We start from the raw sequence: 24524 nt of genomic DNA, 5'->3' as shown, positions 1-24524 counted from the left end.
TAGTGGAGGTGACAGTGCAGAAAATAACAAGAAAATACACACCAGAGGTGCTTTGTGCTGTGGAGAAAACAAGCAGGGACCTGGAGCACCTGTCTGAGAGGAGAATGACTTGGGTTTTACTCAGGGTGATCTCTGAGCATGTGATGGACACCTGAGGGAGCAGGTCACGCAGCTCCTGTGGGAGGAGTTTTCTGGGCTGAAGGGCCAGCCAGAGTGAGGGTCCCTAGGAGAGTGTATGGCTCAGGGAACATCTAGGAGGCAGAGCAGCCAGATCACAGGGACAAAGGACAGGGGGCAAGGGACACCTGTAAACTTGGGTCTCTGGGGGGCCACAGCAAAGACTTTGACTTTTCTGTTTGGTGAGATGAGAATCCAGCCAATCTTCCAGAAAAGACTTTCTCAGTGTAAATGAAGGGACAGTATCACCAAGAAAGAGGGAAACGAGGCTGCCTCTGAGCTGTGAGCGCTGGACGCTTAATCCACGGGAGGCCTCCAAATAACACAGAAAGCACACGCCAGGCAGAAAACAATATTGACAACAAACACCACAGAAGAGCAGAACCCCGATTCTGTACAGAGTTGGCATGAATTGGCAAGAAAACAGTCAGATCTACAAGATCTGAGTACATAGAATGTAGAGAGCTCTCTATATCAAACATAATAAAAATAAATAGCTAATACAACTACAAAACATACATGTAGCATGTATTTATTCGACACATATTAATTCAGCATCCATGTAATGCCACAGATGCCTAGAAGATTCACTTCTATTAGATGATATACGGATATGTAGTTCAATAAGAAAAATCAATGCCAGGATGAAAAATGACCCAAAGGTTTCATCAGTTAGTTCCCAAAGAGAGAAATTAAATTTTTTAACTTGAAAGATGTAGAATCCGAGCCATAAAAAAAATGCTAACTAAAACATGGTGCCTTTTCCCCCGTTTTTTTCCAGGCAAAAACTTCTTAATAAGATAACCCACGGTGTTGGCACAATGCTTGACATAGGTGTTCCTAGACATGGCTGTTGGGAACGTAAAAGGGTGCATGTTTTCTAGAAAGGCTTTTGGTGACCGAAAGCCAAAGACTCAGAAATGTTTATGCCCTTTGACTCAGAAGCCTGCACTTTTGGAAACCTGTGCTAGGGAATTTGTCCCCAAAAAAAGAATGAAAAACAGCCCCAAGAATCCAGTTCTCTGAGGTTGTTCTTGAGCCATGGCCTTGGTCTTGGCCTCCTTTAGTAGCTACATCACCAGAGGCTAAAGGCATGGGTGAGAGTGGGCAGGCCACATGATGCTGGGAGAGAAATGGAGGCCCCTCTCCATGCAAGTCAGCGGCAGCCCTTCCCTGCGTGGGGCAGAACGTCAGTGACTGGACGTGAAGGCCTTTTACTTGGAAGAAATTCATATTTCAAGGACATTAAAAGGACACATGGCCATTTTGCATGGACTCATTCCATCAGCATTCCAGTCTGGAGTCCGGGCACTGGGTCCAACTTTCCCAACTCGGGAACATCCATTTGGATTCAGGAGACTTCCATACAGGTCAGGCTTTATGCCTCTTTGTAGTCATCCCTGACAGTGCCCGCCACAGACGTCAGCCCGCCTCACAAGGACAGAACCCCACCAGAAAGCAAAGCTGGACACAATGACCACACGAAGTGAACATTCATTCTGGGACTCTGGCCATGGAAAATCATTTTCCACTGCACTGGCCAGCAACCTGTCCCCAGACTCGCTGAGGGTCCAGGTCTTATAACAGAATATGTATTTGAAAAAATCCAGAAACAATGTAAATGTTTGACAATAGGAGAATGGTTGAGTAAATTCTAGTATAAACATACACTGGGTTGTTGTGGATCCATTTGAAATGCTGTTTATGAACAGATTCAACTCTTGGGAGAAGACTCACGTTATAATGTTTACTGAATTGTTACGAAAGGAAACCAAGAAATGACCCAAATGGCCAGCAGCAGAGGAGTGGTTGAATAAATTGAGATATACCCATGCCAGGGAATATTGCACATTTATATATAAAAAAATCAGTTAGATCTGTATCTACTGACCTGGAAGGTGTCCCCAACGTATTGTTAAGTGAGAAAGCATGCTGCAGAGAAATGCACTGAATTGCAATCTCACTTTTAAAGCAATATAATAAAATTCTCCCAAAATGTGTCCATATGTTTGCATGAGCAAGGGCGGAGTGGGGAGGGGCTCAGACCTGGCCGCTAACTTCAGTAACTTTAGGTAGGGCGTAAGGGAGGGAGGCTGCAGATGTATTTTTCTTTATACTCGTGTTGCATGCACCCTGTATCTGTATGTATTACAAGTGCCTTTTGTAATTTAAGATTTAAGAATAATTTACTGTAAAAAGAGCTCCCCAAATTGTATGTGCAATATTATCTCAACAATATGAAATATGCATGGAAAATTATAGAAAAAAAAGATGAAAATATTAATAGCAGTTGCCTCTGGAAGGAAAGTGAGATTCCATTTCCTTTTTTACAGTCTTGATGTGTTTTTCACATTTTCTACAACGAGCAATGTGTATGTTTTTGTTTAAAATATAATGGCCTTGCAAGGTGCACCAGCCAATCCTGCCTCTACATCTTACAAACCTGCCTCTATCCACCTCATCCCCTCCCACCTGCCTTTGTTGAAATGGATGTATCCACTGAGCAGATAGTTATTGGATTCTAGGCCCTGAAGACCCGCCAAAGACCAGAACAAAGCTCCTATTTTCCGTGTTCTTATTACCAGAGGGACCATTCAGACGTCAAACCAAGTGACCTCATCCAAGACCCTCATCTTAGTCTCTCAGTGGTGGTCACCACCTGGAGTCACCTTCTCCTAATGGAACTGCTCCCCAGATCTCCTCTTCCTATGGTATCTGTCTCTTGCTTCCTCCTCTTTTTATCTTTTCCATCCCATGGAAAATGTCCTGAGTACCCTTCACCTCTTGCTCTAGATACTTCTTGTAGAAGACACCGTTCATACCCAGGTTCCGAGTCAGAATCTCTAGGCCAGGGCAGGGGTTGGTGGTGAATGCTGGTATCCACAGTTGTCCGCCAATGAAGGAGGGTGGCCCAGACGATGCAGCCCTTGTGAGGTCCTCAGCGCCACTCTCTGTGACCCTTCGCACAGTCCGTCCCCATGGATGGATGGATTCACTTGGGTCCAGTCTGTGATCTGGGCCCCTTGGCTTTATCATAGGGTCTAACCTAAAGGAGTGAGTGAATGAGTGAATGACATGAGGCAGCGACATACCCAGGAGGGGTTAGGGGCATAGAGATCTGGTGCCTGTGAGGTGTCCCCAGGGCCCCTTTAAAAGTTGTGGAGGTGGAAGTTTTATTTCATTATCTCATTTGGGTGTATTTCTGGTTCCCTGGCCACTCAAGTCTTCTCTTGGAGCCCATTTTTTTTTTTTTTTTTTTAGATATAGGGCTTGCTCTTTTTAAAATTATTATTAGTAATAACTCTTTATTAAGGATGTTACTTTTCTATCATTTTTGTAAGCATTTTGATTTTGTTTCTTTTTTGACAGTTTTTAGATAAAACTATCTTGCAGTCTCTTCCACAACTTTTCTGTTCAGAAAATCACAGTCAGATAATTATCTAAATTTTCTTTTAATATATATATTAATATATATTATATATTAAATATATTAAGTATATATATATTTAATTTTTAACTCTTTACTCCATCTGCAACTTACTTTGGTCTATGGCATGAGTTGAAGAGACAACTCAATTTTTTCTCTGTTCAGTAGTTGTACCTGCAAATATCTTTTTAGTTTCTCATGAATTTTTTTGAGGTACTGTGGATAAAACCCAGAGCCTCACAAAAAATGCCAAGCAAGTACTCCACCCCTGAGCACTACCCCAGTCCTTTCTTCTGTTATTTTGAGACAGGGTCTCACTAAGTTGCCCTGGCTGGCCTTGAAATTGTGATCCTCCTGCCTCAGCCTCCTCAGTAGCTGAGATTACAGGTGTGTACCATTGTGCCCTGCCTCCTTGATTTTTAAAACATTTCCTTGTATGTATTATTATGTTAAGACTATTCTTGTATTACTGTTTCGGATTCTATCCGTCACTCTGGTACTACCCCCACATCATTTTCAGTGGTCATTTGTGACTCCACTTAGTATCTTATAATGTGAAACTACTAAATTTACTACCATTTTTTTTTAAAATGCACTGTCCATAATAACCTATTTTTCCAGTTAAATTTAGGTGTCATTTTACCAAATTTAAAACAGGTCACTGGGCTTTTGATCAGAATTGTATTAAGCTTATAAATTAACTTCTCAATAATTTTCCAAGAGGTCAATATTATAAATTAACCTTTCAGTAGTTAGTCTTTCCACTCAAGATTGTATTCTCTCTCTCCAATTATTTAAAAATATTTAATCCTTCTCACAAAATTATTTCATGTCGTACCTATACATTTCTTACTAAGTCTATTTCTATGTATTAAATGCACTTTGTAGTTACCATAAGCAAGAACTTTAGTTTAATATTTTCTCTGTTGCTGGTGTATAGGGTTGTTATTGATTTTTTTTATGTGTTTTTGCATTTGGCTACTGTACTGAAATTTCTTATTAGAGTTTTAATCACTTTATGATTGATTCCCCTGGACTCTCTAAGTACATTAATGTATCATTTGCAAGCCATCTTTTTGCTTCTTCCTTACTCATTTCTTTCTCTTGTGTCGCATGGGTTAGCTTCTCCAATAAGGCATGAAGTCCCTGGGGGCGGGGAAGATGGCATCTCTGTCTTGTTCTTGATCCTAATCAGATGTTTCGCCAAAAGTACGATGTAGGGTATTGTTCAAAAATGGATGCTTTATCATGGAAAGGAAATATTCTCTTCCCTAGTTCTGAATACTTATTTTAATCAGTTACATGTCTAATTTTATTAAATGCCTCTTTAGAGTTTATTCAGAAGACCTTAACTTTTTTTCTCCTCTAATGGGATAGTTTGTATTAAGAGATTTCTTAATATTAAAGTCATTTTAGAGATTAAGTGCCCTTTGTCAGTTAATCCCTAAAGTGGCTTTAAAAAAAAAAAAAGTGTTGCGACAATGTATCAGTATCACGGTAAAGAAAGTGGACGACTTTTGTTTAAATCCCACCTCTGAGTAACAGCGGCTCAGACCCCCTTCCCTAGTTTCTCTCTGCCCTAGTTCTGCATCGGTACAATGGGGACGATGTGACTAGTGTCCATCCTAGGGCTGTGGTGACTGAGCAGCAGACCAGTGTAGGTCAAGGTCTTAGGAGAGCGTCTAGGCAGATACTGAGTAAATGCAAGAGAGCTTTATTGAATTATTGAGAAGTTACCCTGTGCCTGCTGCTGAGCTGGAGGGTGGAGTCACAGATGGAAGACTCGTTTGGTCTCTGGTCTAACAGACTCACGGCCTGGTGAGACCGTGCTCATGAAACCATCACACGGAGGCCTGGAGACTTGCTCCTGTGCTGAGTGCTGCCAAGGAGAGTTTGTGACAGAAGATAATGGGGGCGGAGGCTTGACCTAATCAAGGAGGGACACCAGACTGAGGTCTGAAAGACATGCCAGGAAAGAAGGAAGAGTGTTCTAGGCAGAGGGAACAGCAGGTGCACAGGGCTCGTGGCTGTGCAGTCGGAGGGCAGGTGCGCAGGGTTGTGGAGGGCAGGTGTTTGGCTGGAAAGCCAGTGGGTGTGGGGCAAGAGGTAAATAAAACTAAAAAATATATATTTTTTTAAAGAGGTCACTAAGGGCCAGACCATGAAGAGACCCTTGTAGACCCTCAGTGTTTTTGTCCTTATTGAAGAGCAATGAGGAGTCATTGAAGGCTTGGGGCAGATGGGGTGGGGGATGCCTGATGAGACTTCTATTTTGAAATGATGCTCTCCGTTGCAGGGTGAAGTGTGAGGCGTCCAGGGCCAGAGTCAATGGGACTCACCAGTTGGGAGTTATGGGAGGCCAGCAAAGAGCTTGGTGTGGGGTGGGGGAGATGAAACTGACACAGGGTGACCCACTGACCAGAGGGTCATGAAGGAGAGGGAGTGGTTCACCTTCAAGGGTCTCTCTACACAAAGAGCGGAGGGACTAGTCCATCCCTAGAGAGAGGGAGCGGCAGAAGAGCACAGAGTGGCCGGGGTGTCCAGAGCCTCCCAAAGGAGACCTCGGCCTTGAAGGGAGTGGCCGGCACCTGGTCTGGACTGTGCCGTTGTGTCATCTGGTGCACACGCGGGAGGTCCAGCAGGCTAGGGAGAGAGGAGGAGAGGCCCTGGCATGGAGCTGGAGAAGGACAGAGAGGAGGGCAGTGGAGGGAAGCAGGAGACTGCGGGGCGTGGGAGGAAGCCCAGGGCGAGGCCGCCCACAGCGTGGTCCCCAAGCCTCTGCTCAGCACACCCCCAGGAAGCAGGAGGAAATGCAGACTCGGCCCCGCCCACCTGCTGTCCATCAGCTGCTCTCCTGAGCCAGATCCAAGGGTGGGGCGTGCACCCCGAGGTCACAGGTGCTCTGGCCTGGGGAGGGGTGGGAACAGCACTAGCAGCAGCAAGAGGCCAGTGAACCCCGGAGGTGAAACACCACGGGTCGTACCTGTGGCCTCGCTAGGTCTGTTGGGGTGGATCCACGGGACCAGAAGGCCGAGCAGACAGGGTTGGAGGGAGTGGACTGGGTCGGAGGGGAAGAGAGGACGTGGAGACTGGATGTGTCTTCTAGAACTCTGGCTGTGGAGGGGGGAGCCAAGGCCAGGGAGGGTGGAGGGGTGGGGTGGGCGTCTGGGTTCCTTCACCATGGGAAGTTTCCCGTGGAGAGAGGATGGAACAGGTTTGAGAGAAGCAGGTTCTCGGACAGTAGGGAAGGATGGAAGGAACGGGCCTGTGGGGAGCGTGACAAAGCGATGGAGAGGGGGTCCCTCTGAAGGAGGAACGAGGACAGCTAGAAGGGCTGACTTTGGGAGGAGGGGGAGTCCAGTTGATGGCTTCTCTTTTCTATGCAGGGTGGGAGGACATTAGCTGAGAGTCAGGCCACAGGGAGGAGGTTCAAATGGCCCTGGGCCACTTTAGCCTTGGTGTCCTACCCCACAGACTTGTTCTAAGGCTTGACTAGAGCAATGCACAACCGACCACCTGGTCACAGGCCCCTTTGGTCTCCCATCTTCCGTTCCTCTGGGGCAAGCACACGGCTGGTCCCTAGGAAGCACCTGGAAAAGTGGGTCGGTGATTCTTGAACACATTGCTCCCTTCTTTCTAGAAGCTTCTGTAAGTTCTTCTAGCCACACTGACTGCTTCCTTTCTTTCTCCCAGGCCAGAACTGCACGTTCCAACTGCAGGGTCCCAACGGGACGGTGGAGAGCCCAGGGTTCCCGTATGGCTACCCCAATTATGCCAACTGCACGTGGACCATCACCGCCGAGGACCAGCACAGGATCCAACTCGTGTTCCAGTCCTTCGCCCTGGAAGAGGACTTTGATGTCCTGTCAGTATTCGATGGCCCACCCCAGCCAGAGAACCTGCGAACCAGGTACCACCCTCTCTGCCCTCCCCATGGCACCCAGCTGTGTCCTCGGCCAAGCTGCAGGGAGGAGGAGGTCGCTGGACTGGGCTGAAAGGCTCATGGTCATCAGCACTGGCTTCTGTTTTTATGGGGCTTTCCTTCCGCTCCTCTACTTTCTTGAAGCTCCTAATTTCCTTCCCCTACTTGAGAGTATCCAATCAGCAAGACTGATGAGTAGGGAAAATCACACGGAAAACATAAAAGGAGTATGGAGAAATGCAGATCTTTCTATTGAAACTGGCTTTGCACGTTATGTGTGGGCATCTGTTGGTATCTATTCTATGCACAGACAGAAGTATTTATATTTTTCCCCTTTGGACCCCACAGATGTGGGGAATGCAGGCGGTGGGTGATGAGTATCTCTTGCATCATGCATTCAAAACCACAAATACTTTGCTGAAATTTGCCTTGCATTTGGGGTGGCCTTGACTCTGAGTGTAGAATTGGGAGCTTGGCAGAGGAACAGACAAAGAAAATGCGGTATCTATACACCGTGGAGCTTCACTCAACCACAAAGAAGAATGAGCTATGGCATGTGCTAGTAACTGGGTGGCACTGGAGAACATCCTGCTAAGGGACATAAGCCAGAAATTTTTCTTTCCTAGGGGAAGGCTAGACAATAAGTGAAAAAAGTATTAGGGGGCCCCCCCATGAAAATAGTAGGGAGATGGGCAGAGGAGAGGAAGGAAAGTGAGGGGGAAGGAGGAGGGAGAGGAAAAGGGGGGACTGCAGAATGAAATCAAGCAAATTATGCTCTGTAGGTATATGAACATACCACAGCGATTCCACTTTCCTGCTCATCTATAAAGCACCGATTATGAAACATAAACCTGTAGAAGGAAGACCAGCAGAGTGGAAGAAGGGGAGCAAGGGCAGGGGCAAGAGGGGGGAGGAGGACGTACTGGGAACCTGCACGTCTGTCGAGATGAACCTGCTGCGGTGGGTAACGGTGATGCACTAGAAAAAGCACTTTTAGAAATTGGGAGTTTGGGTGAATTCTCACCCTCTCGATGCCATGTCAGCAGATAAAAGACAAAACTGTGGAGCAGGTGAGATGGCTGTCCTGTGCCCCTGAATGGTGTCCCAAGGTGGAAAGTTGACACACCAGGAGGGAGACAGGGCGCCAGGGCTTCCACCCTCTGCAGGAAGGGCAGGCATTTGGGGGTGAAGGCAAAGGCCTCAGAGTGGTAGCTTTGCAAGTGCTCCATCACAAGCCTTGCCCTGTCCTGTAGCCAGGCTTCCGGGCTCCCCTGGAACCAAGGGGTTAATGACTTCGGAGTCAAGGGAAGCCCTAATTGCCTCCAATGGCTGGTGCATTCATGAGCTTTCCCAGCCCTGGGTTTCATCTCCAGGCTTTGTCTAAGATGCTTCTGAGCCCGGGCCTCTGGGTTCCCAGAGTGGGTCACATCACATCTTCAGGGTGGACCCCGCCCTCTTCTCTCCCTCTCCCTGCCCTCTCCGGGCAGTGCACAGGTGAGATGGGAGGGCTGCAGCAAGGGTCCAACCCATTCGGGTTTAGACGTGGCTCATCCATCTTCCCTGGAGATGGGCAGAGTGAGGCACTCACTAGGTGTTCAGTGAAACTCCGTTAAAGGGACAAGAGTAGCCCTCGTTTTAGCCAGGTGTTCTGCCACGGTGACTAAAAGACCTGACCAGAACAACTGTACAGGAGGAAGGGTTCATTTAGGGGCACACAGTTTCAGAGGACTCAATCCACAGACAGCAGGCTCCAGTCCCCAGGGCTCAAGGTGAGGCAGCACATCATGGCGGAACAGTTTGGTGGAGGGAAGCGGTCCCGTGATGATCAGAAAGCAGAGAGAAAGACTCCACTCACCAGATACAAAATATATACCAGTAGCCCCTAATGACCCACTTCCTCCAGCCACATCCCACCTCCTCCCATTCCCCTCCAGTTAATCCCATCAGGGATTAATTCACTGATTAGGTGAAGGCTATAACCCAGTCATTTCTCCTCCAAACCTGGCATTGTCTCACACATGAGCTGTTGGGGGACACCTCACATCCAAACCCCAACAGTCCTCTTTGCTCATTTGTTCCATAAATATTTCACGAGCACCTACTATGTCCTGGCACTGTCTGAGCACTGGAAACACAGCAGTGAGCAAAACGAAGCCCCCGCCTTTGCGGAGTGTATGTGCTAATGGGAAGACAGGCATGCACACACCCTGCCCATCACACTAGGGAGACCAAGCCTGCACGCGGGGTCCAGGAGCGATGTTGGGGTTCTCTAGGGCAGTGGGGGAAGGCCTTTCTCAGGGGAAGACAGCAGAATCATGGAGGGTCACACATGGCATCTTTGTCTGGGCATCTGGGGAATGCTTCCACACTCTGGGTACAGGGAATATAAAGGCCTGTAGGAGGGTGGTCCTGTGCTGAGGGCCATTACCAAGTAGGAATGACGCATCGAAATTTCCTTGCCAAGCATACCCCATGCTGCTTAGAGGACATTCGATGGGACATTGCATGCATGCTTTAATAAGGTGACCTTGCTCAAGGACCAAGGCGGATCCGGGTTTAGAGCTGATCAGGTTTGAGGAAGTAACTGGCTCCTTGAGTTTAAGGCGTTGCCAGTTTAAGATAATGGGTTTTAGGGAAGTTAGAGGTTGAAGATTATTGCTGGGATTAGGGTGTTCCTGTTGCTTGTTCCCGTTGAGTTCTCGTGAGATTAAAATGGGATTTGGAGAGAGCCTCGTGGAGTAGGTGAATTGTGCGGGCAGACGGCAGAACGCGATTGCCCCTGGACCTGTGTGGAGGCGGTGTGAGAGCGGGAATAAAGAATTGCTGTTTGAACCTACGAAGGTGTGTGGTGGCTCGTGATTCTGGTGCCAAGCCGAGACCTTGGCAGTCCTGCCCTGGCACAGCCCAACAGCCTACCCTGGCCAGCCAGCTCAGTTTGAGAAGGAGGCTCTGGGGTTCTTTGCCTTCACCCTGCTTAGATTCCTCACCTGGTCTGCTCATTTCAGTTCATTTCAGTAGTAGCCAAGGGCATGCAGGGTTTGCCCAGGGGAAGGCCCAGAAGATAATCTTAATAACATTGGAATATGCTGGTCTTGGGGGTGTTGGAGTGGGGTTTCTCTGGGGGTGTGGATCTTTGGATGGTTGTGAACATTTTTCTTTTTCCCTAGTTATTAGTCTACTTAGGTTTTCTTCTTCCTCATGAGTCAGTTCTTGCCTGCATGTTTGTCTAGGGACTCACTCATCGTTACTAGGAACCTAGCACCATACCTGTCCATCTTTCCAGTGTCTGGGCTGCCTCCCTTCCGCCATCTTCTCCTCGGCTTGGTGTTTCCTTTCTTGTACTCCATTAGTCTTTCCAGAACTTTGCCTATTTTATTGGCCTTTTTAAAGTCCCAGAGCTAGGGCTATCAATTTCATTCCTCCTCTATTATCTCGCATATTGATTTCTACTTTTATCTTTATCCATTCTTTTCTCCCACTTACCTTAGGCCGATGTTGCTCTTATGCTGATTTCGTGAATTGAATTAGTTCCATTATTTCTTGTTTGATAATAAAAACATTAAGAGGCATTTTCCCCTAAGTACAACTTTGACCATATCCCATCAATTTTGATGGGTAGTTGTTATTTCAGAAAGAGTTTCTAATTGCAGTTTTGTTCTCTCTTTGACTCTAGGGGTTTTTTTTTTCCCCTCAAATTTTCAAGTAATATTTGCTTATACTTAAAAAATATTACCTAGCTTTATTGCATTAAGATCGCATTATGATTTCTACTTGGAGAATTTGTTGACTTCCCCCTCCTTTGTATAAGATCAGTTTTGGGGTAAATGTTCTATGAGTATTGGGAAAGAACAGATATTCTGCAGTCAAAGGGTAAAAATTCATGTTATTCATGACATACAGTTGCTCTAATTTCTTATTTGTGGCCTAATTGGTATTTGTCAAGACCAATATATTGGTCTCACATTTTAACTGTTTTTTTATTTTTCAATTTCTTCTGTTATTTCTAAGTTTTAATTTATAGATTTGGATGCTATATCTTTGGCCCCTTAATATTTGTAAACATCCCATTTTCACAGTGAGTTTTCTATTTTTCCAACGTACAAATTATCTTTATCCTTCAAGTTTTTTCTTTTTTTTTTTTTTTAACCTCCAATTCTGCTTGGAATTGAATATTGCTGGGTTCCTCTTCCCATTTTCTTTTCCTTTTGGATTTGTTCGGTCCATCTTTGCCTATTCCTCTATCTTTAAAACATCTGTCATTGTCTAGGGATAGAAAAATAGAGTTGGAGTTCTTAAAAAAAAAATTCTCACAGAAAATCTTTATTCTTTAACAGGAAAGTTTAGTCCCCTCACCTTTTTCTGGTGACAACTGATATATGTGCTTCTCTATGATATTTAGTGCTTTCTATTTTTAAGCTTTCTTGCTGTTACTTCCCTTTCCCTGTCTTCAAGTACAAGTTTTCTGTGCTTTTTCTGTGATTTCTATACTACAAGTGTTTCAAGTTACTTCTTTAAAACCTATTTTAAGCTGCATCTCTCTGTCAACATCCTGCCTTGCTAACCTTCTTAATGGAATCTCACTGGCTTTGCATCTTGGAGAAGTGCCTTGGCATTCCGTGGCACGTCGGTATCTTGTCTCTTTTTCTTAGTTTCCAAGGTGGACGTAAAATATGCTGTCTGTCTGTACATCTCAGGGCATTTTCCTGAGAATCTTGGGGTCAGATGGAATGGGAGTTTGACATGGAGTCTTGGCTCTCCATCTTGAGCTAGAAATTTCTCTTATAAAAGCTTTTACTGTTTTGATGCCGCTGTGAATAGAATACTTTTAAAAATCTGATTTGTGGACTAGTCAGGGCCGATAAATAGAAATGCAGTTGATTTTTGTATATTCACTCACGTCCTATGATCTTGCTGCATTCATTATTAGTTCAAATGATATTGTTTGAATCTGTGAATAGTAGCAATTTTTGTTCCTCTCTTCTAGTGTGGATGCCTTTTCTTTTTATTTTTCCTTTTTTTTTATGACTGTATTGATTGCATCCTCCTTTGAATTGCATCGAAGTGGTCAGAGCAGAACCTTTGTCTTGTTACTGATTATAGTGGGGGAAATATTTAGTTTTCCACCGTGATGTATATGTTATCAGTAGATATTTTGTCAATACCCGTCTAATAAAAGTTTTCAGGCAGAGGATTTGGGCCTGGTCTGGCTGCAGTGTGGAAGTCACCTTGGGGGTGGGAAAGACCGGCAGCTGTCAGACAGGACAGGAGATGGTGGTCGACTGGGCTAGAGCAATGGAGAAGGAAGACGTGTGGATTTGTGGGAAGTTAAGGGAAAGGGTCGTCTTCGGAGTCAGGAGTGGACCTGTGGGGACTGTGAGGAGAGAACAAAGGAAAGGAAGGCGTGGGGGACTGTGCCATCTAGCTGGGCAATAGAAGATAGACCAGACCCAGCCTGTGGTGAACTCCTGTCCCCAGGACAACGTGTCCTTCTGGTCTACCATTTGTCACACTGATGCTTTTCCTCTCTCGGCTAGCGGAACAGGTGGGCCACTTCTTACCTTATTTTCCTGTGAAGTGGCAGGGTATAGTAGATGGGGACAGACCTAGACGTGTACCTAGTAAAGCTCGGTATTTATTTGTTCACTTTATTTTTTTATTTTTTGCAGTGCTGGGGACGCCTCCCAGAGCCCCTCACATGCTAGGCAAGCTCTCCACCTTGGAGCTACATCCCCAAGCCCTAAGGCTCTGCATTTATTAAAATTTTGAACTCATGCAAGGTTTGGTCTTCCCCAAGCCTTGTCTGTGAAATGGAGGGGACAGTGACCCATCTGCCAGGTGGTTATAAGGGATCCCTCAGCTGCAGATCCTTAAGTGGGTAGGATCTAGTGCTCAGTCCTTTCTGGGGGCCCTTGGGGCCTGTCTGATTCTCCATCTGTGTCCTCCCTGCAGACTTTTGAGATCAGAGAATTTGGGGCATGGTAGAAAGACCCTGAAGAAAGCCCTGGGCTTGGGGAGCCATTCATTTTGCATACAAGGAGCCATGCATATGCATGTAAAGTGTATTATGTATCACATGCATGCATGTAAGGTATACATGTGCCATGCTTCATGAGTATGCATGTAACATCTATGTATGCCTCATGTGTATGCATATTGTGTTTGTACACCATGTTTATGTAAAATGCACATGCCTGTGTGTGCATGGAGTATTCGTGTGATGTATCAGCGCATTACTGATTCCTCCATAGCCCTCTCCCCGCCATCTCCTCCCAGGCAGATGGTGGGACAGGACCACCAAGAGGCCTGCAGCAGGTTTCTCTCTGCTTGTGTCACCTGGGAGCTTTCTGTACTTATTCTCTGAAACTCAACAGGCACATGGTTAGCAGTTGCTGTTCTCACTGCATTCTTAATGCGTCTCTCTTTTCTCCCCCTTTCGCCCAACACTCTTGTCTTCTTACCTTATTTATGGATGTTGAAAGTCACCTCCCGCCCTTTGAAGCCCACCGCTCACCTGCAGCTTGTTCCTGGGCTGCCTTGTGAGCAGTGAGCTCCCCCTTATAGAAACTAAGCCCTGGAGCTGGAGCTGAGCCTCCTGCTGTGTTCTCTGCCATGTGAAGCCTCAATAGTGGAGCCTCACTGCTCTTGCCTGTGCATGATGTGAGCTCGGGCTCCAGCATCTCCCAACCGGGAGGGGCCGGCAGGTTGCTTGTGCTCTTACCCTGGGTGCCTCATCTGTAAAGTGGGTGTATCAGGATGTACCTCATTGCTGGTTGGTGAGAATTAAATCAAGTGTGTAAACTGTTTTGAACTACAGTAAGACATAAATAAAAGAACACGCATATGTTCGTAGAAAACAAAACTAGAAAATGTGATTAAGCAAAGGTAGAAACCTCCCATAAATTTGAAATTCATAAGGTAGAACAGCCATTCTCCACTGAAGGCCGTCTTGCCTGCCTTGTCTGTGTTGGGGGATACTTGACCGTGTTGGGGTACACTTTGGGTTGCTACAGAACTGTACAAGTGCAAGGGTGCTAATGGCATCCAGTAGGCTGGGGCCCAGGGTACTGTTGAACACCCCACATGTACAGGACTGTGGCCCATGGCAAAGACCTAGCTGGTCCCCAACGCGGTAGTGCTGAGCTTGAGAACCTGAGTTTGGTCCATTTGAGGAGTTACAGCCTTAACTTCAGACGTGCGTGTACTCGAATCCTCCTTCTATGTGAGTGACCTTGGGCAACCCAGTCAACCCACCTGAGCCTCAGTTTCCCCCTCTGCAAAATGGGGCAATCTCATCCATGCTGTGTCCTGACAGCCTCACCTGGCGTCGCCGATGCAGAGGTGCCAGTAGGCACAGTGCACGCAGCTTGTGCCATATGCAGATGCCATTCATCTCCCAGCGCCTCCCTTTTTCCATCAGGAGTTCAGAGCCATCTCCTTGAAAGCGTCTCACATTTCATCTAGTGCTATTCACAGGCAGCCACATCCCAGGGTGCCAGAAGGCAGCGTCTGGCTGCTTGAAATTAAATTTACAATAGAAGCTGATCAGATCCTTCTCAGAATGGATCAGGGTGGGGAACAGGGGGTAGGAGTGCGTCCTGAAGGCTGGGAAGCCTGTAGGAGTTTGGAAATTAGCAAGAAAAGAACAAAGAGCCTTCCAGATAATGCAGAGTCAGCCCTGCCTGGAGGAATTACTGAAACAATCCCCACGTCTCTGCTTTGGCACCATTAGATGGCCTTTCCGTGCTGGCACACGTCCGATGGCACTGCAGTTTAATGTGGGATGAAGTTTTTCTAATGGAACACGAGCAAACAGAATCTATGGAGGCACTGCTAATAAACCGCATCGCCGTGTATCGGAGGGTTTATAGGGTGCTGGTGATGACGGCGCCCGTGAAGCACAGCTAAGCATCCCTTAATTTAGACGTTTGGGCTCAAGTTATGGGAAACACGATGACTCGTTCCCCTGCTTCCTGGCAATACACATTCTGTCATCAGCCTAAGGTGGAAGGCAGTTTCTGTCATTTGGAGCTGGTTGCAGATTTCACTCAACTGGCGTTAGACACCTGTTTGGAAGTTGTAAAAATCCACAAATTTGCCAGATTTACTGTCAACTTATGAATATGTACCACAGCAAGAGGCCCCCAAAGGACCTGCCTGATGGATTCCTTATGAAGTGTGCCTTGCACATCAATAGGGTTGTCCTTGGAGGGTCCTCTGCCCAGAGTCCTTCAGGAATGTGCTCTAGTGGACAGGAGGTGACCAAGAGGACCCAGGGAATGAGGGGAACGTCTCTGTTTAGGACTGAAACAGAGCAGAGATGCCAGAGAGGGCGAGGAAGACAGGGTGACACTGAACACCCATTATGTGCCTGCCACACATGCCTTGATTCACTCGTCATTGATTTGACAGGCACTGAATGCCTACTGGGAGTGCCAGGTGTTGGAGACACAACAGTTAACAAGACAGCTTCTGCCTTCAAGGAACTTACAGGATCTTGAGGGAGACAGATGCGGGATCAGGCAGACAGTGGGGCTTGATCAGCTCGGGGACCCAGGAAGCTGAGGCTTGTCTGTAGGTCTGCGATGCCCTCGCTCTGGCTGCCCGCTCCCTGCATTTGTTTATCTCTTACTGACTCTTCATGTCTCAGCTCAGCGGTCACTTCCTCACCCAGGGAATCCTTCTCGGACACACCTTCCCCACCTCCTGGCCTAACCATCCTGGAATACCTGCTCAGGTGGCCCCACATCCATCCTTTGTGGTTTCCTATATTCGTGGTTTTCCGACACATGTCCATCTCCCATCAAGACAACAAGCTCCATGTTTACAGGAACTCCTTCTCTTTTACTTTCCACTGTGACTCCAGGAACTAACACAGTGCCTGGCACATAGTAGATGCTCAACAAATATTTCTAAAGGGAGTGAATCAATGAATGTTCTCAGAAGGAAGGAATCCCCGATAGGGCATAGAGGGAAGGGTAAAGGAAGTGTTTCAGACTGAGAAAAGAGCATGCACACAGGTCCAGGAAAAAATCCACAGGAAGGTGACCTGCAGATTGACAGATTAATGAAGGTTGATTCCCTGTAGCAGGAGTGTAGTGGGAAAGTGGGAGAATGGCCAGGGCCAGATGACCAGGGGCCCTGTGGGAGCCTGACACACATCCCAAGAGAGGTGGGGACATGCAGTAAGATTTTAACTTGGCATTATGCATGTCATCTAATCATTCAGCAACACGCTCCTAAAGTAGTGGGTAGTTACTAAACCTGTTAAGTAAGCATCCAAGGTCTCTAATCTGCTAAGTGGCTAGAGGAGGTGGGAACTATGGTCTCTTAGAGCCGGAAACCAGGCTTTTGCCCACCCAAGATGCCTTCTTACTTCTCTGGTTTCATTGCATGGATTCCATTTCCCAACCCATTTTCCTTTCTCAGCAGTTTCTCTGAAATAGTCCAAGTCATGGGTACTCGCCACTTTGGAAAAGTCAAGCAGCACACAGTGTACAGAGAGAAACATTCCCAGTGCCTCCTCTTCCAGGCCCTTGTCCCAGCCCCATTCCCCAGAGGTAACCACTGTTAACAGTTTGGTAGGTGTCCAATTTCTTTTTAAATAAAGATTCATTAGACTGCCCATGAGGCTTATTGGGACATCCATCAGCCCTTTAAAAATTGTTCTGATGAATTAAGTGTAAACTAATTAGAAACACGGATTCAATTACCCTCGAAACACACAAGGGTTTAATAATTAATAGGAAGAGGGCTTGAGGCCAAAGACATTATGGATTTTATCAAACCCCTAACATCAGAAAAGTAAATATGCCTGATTCACCCTAAACGCTGGCAAATTTGCCTCCAGAGGCAAACCCTGTGGTGGGAGCTGTGTATTTCATCAGGACAGTTATCTGTGACGAATAAGGAGGCGGCTGAGGTGGGCTTTCAAGGTCAAAGTCAGCTTTACTGCTGGACAGAGCTTCATGGGACAGAGTAGCAGCCCACGGAGCAGGGTCATTACCAACAGCTTACTTTTGGATCCTTCACCAGGCCAGCCCTGGAGTGGGAGGATACCTGCTGAGGTCCTCAGCAGCAAGGTCACCATCCCCAACCGTGGACCTGGAGCATCTGGGACGTCCTACAGGGCCAAGGAGACAAGACAGGGGCTTTTAGGGGCAACCCTCAGTTTGTCCGTTAAACTGTGAACTCTGATGATTCAGACGATCTTAGAAGAGGGTCAGGAGGTTGGGATGAAAATTTACCTGTAGCATGCCACGTGCTTTTGATGCTGTATTTCCATCTTCATGATCTTCCTAGAAGTAAGAATTATGACCTCCATTTTAATGGCGAAGGAAAGGGAGGCCTGGAGAGGCAGGACGCATTGTGGCACCATATTCCAACTCCCAGATCTGCTTCACACCCAAGTTCACACAAGTCAGCTGACGGGGGTTTGGAAGAGGAGGGAGTGGGGTCTTCCAGGCTTGGGGTTCTGGAAAGCAGCTGCAGTGACCCATGGGGTACCATGTGCTTCCTCATTTACTGCCAAAGTGGGGGTCTGGCGGATGTGGTAGGGGGAGGGGTTGGTAGCAGGTGATTTACAAAGCCAGGTGGGCAGCAGTGTCGGGGTCCTGAGCAATCTTTTCATTCACAGTAGGAACCTGTGGTTCAAGGTCAAAGTCAATTTGTAGCAAAGACTCACCTTGTTCATTTGCCAAGCCTGCTGTTCAGTAACAGGCAAGATATAGGGTCCTGTGGAGCCCGAGGCTCAGGCCCAAAGCCTGAGCTGCCTGCACCCCTCCTCAGGAGTGCCCTGACCACGTTGCCTTGTTGGTCAGAGATTCAGCATTCCCTTGAATGGAGCTGGCCACCTCCAGGCTCTCATCTGCACTTCTTTGCAAGTGGCTGCCCATTGGGCCGTGCTGAGCTAGGACAGCGTCCCCTTCTTGATCCTTAACTCTTATTTCCTGAATGTTTGGGGCAACAGAAATTGCTGTGCCAAGGACCCAGAGAACCCAGGGATGTTGTCCTCAGGGTAGAGGTGGGTTTGGACTTGTAATTAATCATAGCCTTACCTTCGTTTCTTTATTGGCAGAAATGGTACCCAAATAAGCAGATGCCCAAGTGTTGATTTCTTTATCTCTAGGAAAGACAGTTAAATCTAAAGGAAAACCGATTGTTATCCTTTAAGTGAACCAAGAGCCAGATTATTGCACTCTCAGGTGGGTGAGCTGCCTTGTGGTACCAAGAGCCAGGACTGGGCCCTGGAGACCAGACCACTGGTTTCTGTATGATTGTCACTCAGTCCTGTCCCTTTTCAAGGCCAGCTGTGTCCTTTTGACTTACAAGATGTGGATCAAAGTCCAGAAGAGTGCCACAGCCACCTCTAGTCCGGAAATTGTGTGACCAAGAACACCAGGGATGTGTGAAGATGGACTATACGGTGCCCCCATGGTCTGGGGTTGTTTCTGTCCACTCAGGACCCACTCTTGACTCCTTTAACAAAGCCACCCTGTGTGTTTGGCATGAGGGCCCATTTTCTCATTCCATGTTAAACCGTGTAGCAGGGAGGCGAAGAGCCCACCAGCAGTCTTGCTCCTCTTCCATGATGCAGACCTGTCAGGGGGAAGCAGATGCCCAGCCAGAGGTGATAGTTCCTAACCCCACTTGCATCTAGGCAGGGCCACATGACTTAGTGGTCAGGAGAAATGGACAGAAGCAACATGCACCCCTCCAGAGCTCAGGAAACCTCCCCTGTAGGCTCTACTCTCTCTCCTCCCCTCCAGTCAGAAGCCAGGAGAATCCTGGATGCTGAATAACTCCACGGAGCAGAACTGACTCCTTCCCACCTGCTGCCGATTAACAGGGTTTTACTGGAGTGAGAAACCAGCTTGCCCATGAACTCAGCCCTCTGGGAGTCCGGGGTTTATCCGTCACTGCAGCTAGAGTTTCCTTAGCCATGGGCAACTCTGAGTCCTGGCATTTATGCCAGGTAGGTGAGGATTTGGGACAGCAGAGTCCATTCACTTTGCAGAACTGACATGTGGCCATATTTGCTTTGGGGGAGATGAAGCTCTTGGATGGTCTGGCCTTTGTGCCTAAGCATTAGGCCACGGAACTGCAAGGTGTGATTTATTTTTAAGCAATTTTTTTTGTGCTCCTGACATGTTCTGGATTCTTCTTGGCATTGAGATATGGTTCTGGTGATCCCTAGCCCACATCCTGGAGGGTGGGGGCTGTGTTTAGAGCCTGTCTACCTGGGTTCAAGTCCCTGCTCTACCTCTCGCTAGCAGCATGACTTTGAGAAAGCCACTTTGTCCCAATTTCTACATTTGCAAAGTTGAGTTGTAACAGTTCTTGCCTCTAGAACATTTGTGGAGATTCAAACCACCCAGGTTTTACATACCCAGAAAATTCTGGACAAATGGCCAGCACTCAGTAAATAATATTCATATTAAAATTATTGTTCTATCCAGAAGTTCGTCTCTTCCAACTACCTTCTCTGTGCCACCTGGCCCAGCGTCATCTCTTGCCTTGGTGACAGAACAGCCTTGTCCTGGTCTTCCCGATACTGCCTGTGTTCCCTCCAGTGTGGCCTGATACCGCAGCTCGAGGAGACTTGCATTTGTTTATTTATTTATTACTTTTCTAAAAAAATAATCTTTTAATCAAGTCAAAAAGGAAAAGTTGTGAAGATAATGCAGGGAAGCCCCATGTCCCCTACCCCAGCTCTTTCCCTTATTGACATCTTATGCTCATATGATACCTTTGTCACAATAATGAGCCAATATTATTAATCGGCATGACACCACCCAATTTTTTTTTCTTTTGGGAGTAATGATTCCCTCTGTGTGGTTTTTTAGATACAGTTAACTCCAGTTATCCATAGGTTCAACCAACCGGGGACCAAAAGTATTCAGAAAGAAAACCTGTATCGGTAATCAACGTGTACAGATTTTTCTTGTTATTATTTCCCTAGACAGAACAGTATAACGATTATTTACATAGCAATTACATTGTATTAGCTACTATTAGTCATCTACAAGTGATTTAAAGTATATAGGGAGATGACAGAAGATTCTATGCAAATACTACTAATCACTTTTTTGGAGGGAGGGGGATTGAACTCTGGGGCACTTGACCACTGAGCCACATCCCCGGCCCTGTTTTGTATTTTATTTACAGACAGGGTCTCACTGAGTTGCTTAGGGCCTCACCATTGCTGAGGCTGGCTTTGAACTCTCGATCCTCCTGTCTCAGCCTCCCTAGCCACTGGGATTATAGGCATGCATCACTGTGCCCAGCCCTACTCACTACTTATAGGAAGGGCTTGAGCATCTGAGGGTTTGGGCATCTGTGGGGGGGTCCTGGAACCCACCTCCTGTGGCTAAGGGAGGATGACTGAATTTAATGTCATCCTGGGGTAGACCTCATGCTGGTGTCCATACCGCATCCTCTGCAAGAGTCGCCTGCCTGGCACATGCTAGGCCTTCAGACACTCACTGTGTTCCTGAGGGGGTTTTGGGTGGAGAGCTGGTCAAGGGTGAAGGGGGTGAGTGGGACCCACCCCTGCCCGCTCCTCCCAGCCTTTGGACCCCAGTCCCTGGCCTTATCTCACTACTCCTCTCCTCTGAATAAGAATTTAACAAAGATTTCATCCCACCAGTATATCTCAGACATCTACTGTGCCTAGAATTCTTTCCTAGGCTCTAAGATTATGGAGAGGAACAGTAACCCAAAGTCCACGCCCTCATGGCCCTCACATTTGGATGGGTCAGATAGACCAAAACCCAAACAAGACCTGGTGAGTTCACCCCAGGAAGAGGGAGTGAGGTTATCAAGGTGTTAGTTAATAGGGTGGCCAAGGAAGTCGTCACAGGAGAGGAGTAAGAGTCAGTGTCCCCACCTATCTCCAGGTGGCTCCAGAGGGACCTGTTGTATCAGATTGTGGGGCGCATGGGGTTTCCATTCTCAGGAAGGTCTTATGAAGGAAATTTAAGGGCAACTTCTGGTGACAGGATGGACACTTGGGCATACACCATGGCACTGATCCTGCCTGGAGCTGCTTCAGTGGGGGTTCCCAGGGTGGCCTGGCAAAGGTAGTGCAGACAGCAAAGCCTAGTCACGCTGGTGGTCATCAAAGCGACTTCTGACCCCATCAAGATCCTGAGCTTCTTGGAGGCCAGCAATGTGGTATCTTCAGTTCAGCCCCAAACAGAAAATGTTCTCCTGAGCCGACACGGGCCATCCCCTCTGCACCTGGAAGAGTGTGTCACTGTGCCCTCCAGATTCAGTCTCCCCATTACTGTTGCCACCTTTATCCTGTGATTAAGCAGTGACAGCCCTATCAAAGGGCAGAAGGGAGGAAGCTGATACCTTTGGTTCTGCTGTCCCACTGTAATTATTTGGCACCAAAGGGCTCTCAACTAGTGATCTGACCAATTCGTGATGCTCAGGCCAATCGGTGGAAGTATATCCAACCTCCTCCTTGTCCAAAATTCTACAGCCACATATCACACGCAAGGCACATCTCGGACTTAGGTAAACCCTACAAAGCCAAGGAAACAGCCACAGATCCCAGCTCCGATAATCCAGCTGAGCTTCAATCATAACAGGACTTCACCAGTGTCCAGAGATAAAGAAATTCAGAAAGGTAGGAAGCCGTCAAAGCCCAGGGTGGGTGGGGGATGGAGACACAAAGACTTTCTGCAGGCCGAGACAGGCCTGGAAACATCCACCAACCGCAAAGCTCCTCCTTTTAAGTGCCTGGTATTGATTATTGCTCCCCGCTTCTGTTTGATTGTTGAAGTTTCCCAGGCACAGTACTTTATTTACTCCTCTCAACAATCCAATAAGCATTGTCTTCATATCATTTTGCAGAGAAAAATGCTGAGGGTCAGAATGGCTAATAAGCCCTATGCTAATAAGATGGCGAGTTGTCAGCACCTTGCCCCTGCTCGGAGCAGTGCCCTCCAGCCTCTTAGGGGATCGATCTCGTGGGGGAGAAAGGAGAAATGCTCCGGGAGAGCTGGCAGCCTGAACAAGCTTCCGTCCATGGGGAGCCGGTCAGAGATAGGCTTCTTCTTCACCAGCCCCATCTCCCTCCATATTGAAATGTACTTTGAACTTGGGCACAAAGGAAGGGAGAAAACAATAGCTGTCTTTCTCTGTTGGGCTCATCCTCCAATGTAAGCTGGGCAGAGGCCTTGACAGGGCAGATTATTTGCAGCATCCCAGAGGAGTGGGCTCCTTCTATTTTGGAGTATGTAGAAGAGTAAAGATTTTCCTTAATTAGATAGTGCCGGATAGATTTAATTAAAGCTTCAAACCTGCAATTTTCTTTGTTTGATTGATCAGTTGGTGCTGATTGCCTGGAGTAATTATGAAAGGGGAGGTGGGGTTTTCAACGTCGGATGGTGATAAGGAGCGGATCGAGTTGACTCTGGGGTACGCAGGTTGCCCGAGTGGTACCGAAAAGGTCTAAATTGCACAGATGCATGTTGGCTGGTCAAATGGAAAATAAGCTGTCTAAATTACGCCGTTGTCTAAATCATGTTCCTGGCTGAGGCGTCTCTATAGAAAAGTTCATTTTTCCTTCCTTTCTCTAAATGTGATCAGGCCCCTGAGACACGGCAGTATCTTGTTATTTTTTTTCTTTCTTTTATGAAATAATTGAAGCACATGGTTGGGGGTGCCTCAGGAAAGCCTTTTGCAGTTTCTAGAGCCTATTGGGGGGTCGGGAGAGAAACACAGGCTTTCATCATCTCAGTGAGAATTTATGGAATCGAAGAAGAGATTTGAAGTGGGGCAGTCCTGGATTCAAATTCTGGCAATACCATTGCTGGCTCTTAGACCGTCAGCAAGGACCCTTGAACTTCTCTTTCTCATCTTCGAGGTGGGAGAGTTGAAGAAAGGGCTCTGTGAGCTGATGTAGGTGTGCTGATGTCTGGCCTGTGATGGGTTCTCACCAAATGTCTCTCCCCTCCCTTCCCTGTGCTCCGCCGCCTTGCCAACGTCACCACCACCAGGACACTCCATGAGTTCATGAGACTCCTGGTGAGTAATGGTCACCGTTACAAACATCAAACACTTGTGCAGTGAATGAATAAGTGAATGAATGTCCTGTGCATTTAAGCGCCTTCCCCCGCCTCCCCACCAGCAGGTGACACCTGTACAGGGAGAGAGTCCTGGCTCCAAAGAGTTGCCACATTCATGAAGCCCTGAGGGGTATAGTCTGAAGACTGTCCTGGGGGCCATTTAAAAGCTTGGTGGAGAAACGGTTCCCTTTTTCTTCTGAACTCGTCAAACCTCAGGAGACTGAAGTTAGTTCTCAGTTACACTCGGGGGTGGGGGGGTGATGGCGGTGGCGGGTGGAGGATGGGTGAAGGACAATTATCAAGACTGGACAGCAGAGAAAAATGTTCAGGTTAGAAAACAACCCCAGGCTGTAGTACGGCCCATGCATGACATATGTACATTGCTGTGTAAGGACACCATACACACGTGGACAAGGCAGGCAGGAAATACTGCCATGGGCTAATTATATAGGCACGAGGATGGCTTTTGTTTTTTGATCTTCTGCATTTAATTTTTTTGGTAGCGTTGTTATGGTGTTGTCTTTACAATAGCAATGCGTTTCCAATTGATCCAAAGTTAAATGTCAAAGAATAGGGAAAAGCATACATCCATTCCTCCCCACCCAAACCCAAAGACAGCCATGGGCCAACTCAAGCGTATCTAAGTGAGAGTGACCTTCGGAATGACGAAGAACTTAGTTTATGTTGTAAGATAGACGCTGGAGGACTCAGAGCCTTGACTCAGGCAGGAGGCTCTTAGGGGACATGGGGACTGTTGTTGAAGGCCTGGAGAAAGGTCACAAAGTCTGACAGCAAATGTGGCTCTTGGGCTATCAGATGGACATTGCCAAAGAGCAAACCCCAAGCCACTTCTCACGTGTGTCTAGCTAGAATTGGTGCTTCCTGCTTGGGAGGCACTGATTGCCTGTTTCTAGAAGCATCA

General features: G+C 47.2%; 1 protein-coding gene across 6 annotated transcripts in view; it reads left to right on the top strand.

Annotated features, from left to right (window-relative positions):
- Positions 1–24524, top strand: part of Csmd2 (CUB and Sushi multiple domains 2) — a 542274-nt gene that overhangs the window by 52765 nt on the left and 464985 nt on the right. For all 6 annotated transcript variants that reach the window (XM_078025879.1, XM_078025878.1, XM_078025877.1 and 3 more), the window contains exon 2: positions 7298–7514. In XM_078025879.1, coding sequence (XP_077882005.1) covers positions 7298–7514 — 217 coding nt within the window. The remainder of the gene's footprint in view (positions 1–7297; positions 7515–24524) is intronic.

The sequence above is a fragment of the Ictidomys tridecemlineatus genome, chromosome 11, assembly GCF_052094955.1.
Source record: "Ictidomys tridecemlineatus isolate mIctTri1 chromosome 11, mIctTri1.hap1, whole genome shotgun sequence".
Lineage (NCBI taxonomy): Eukaryota > Metazoa > Chordata > Mammalia > Rodentia > Sciuridae > Ictidomys > Ictidomys tridecemlineatus.
The sequence above is the reverse complement of the archived record's forward strand: the minus strand, read 5'-3'. Positions and strand labels throughout refer to the sequence as shown.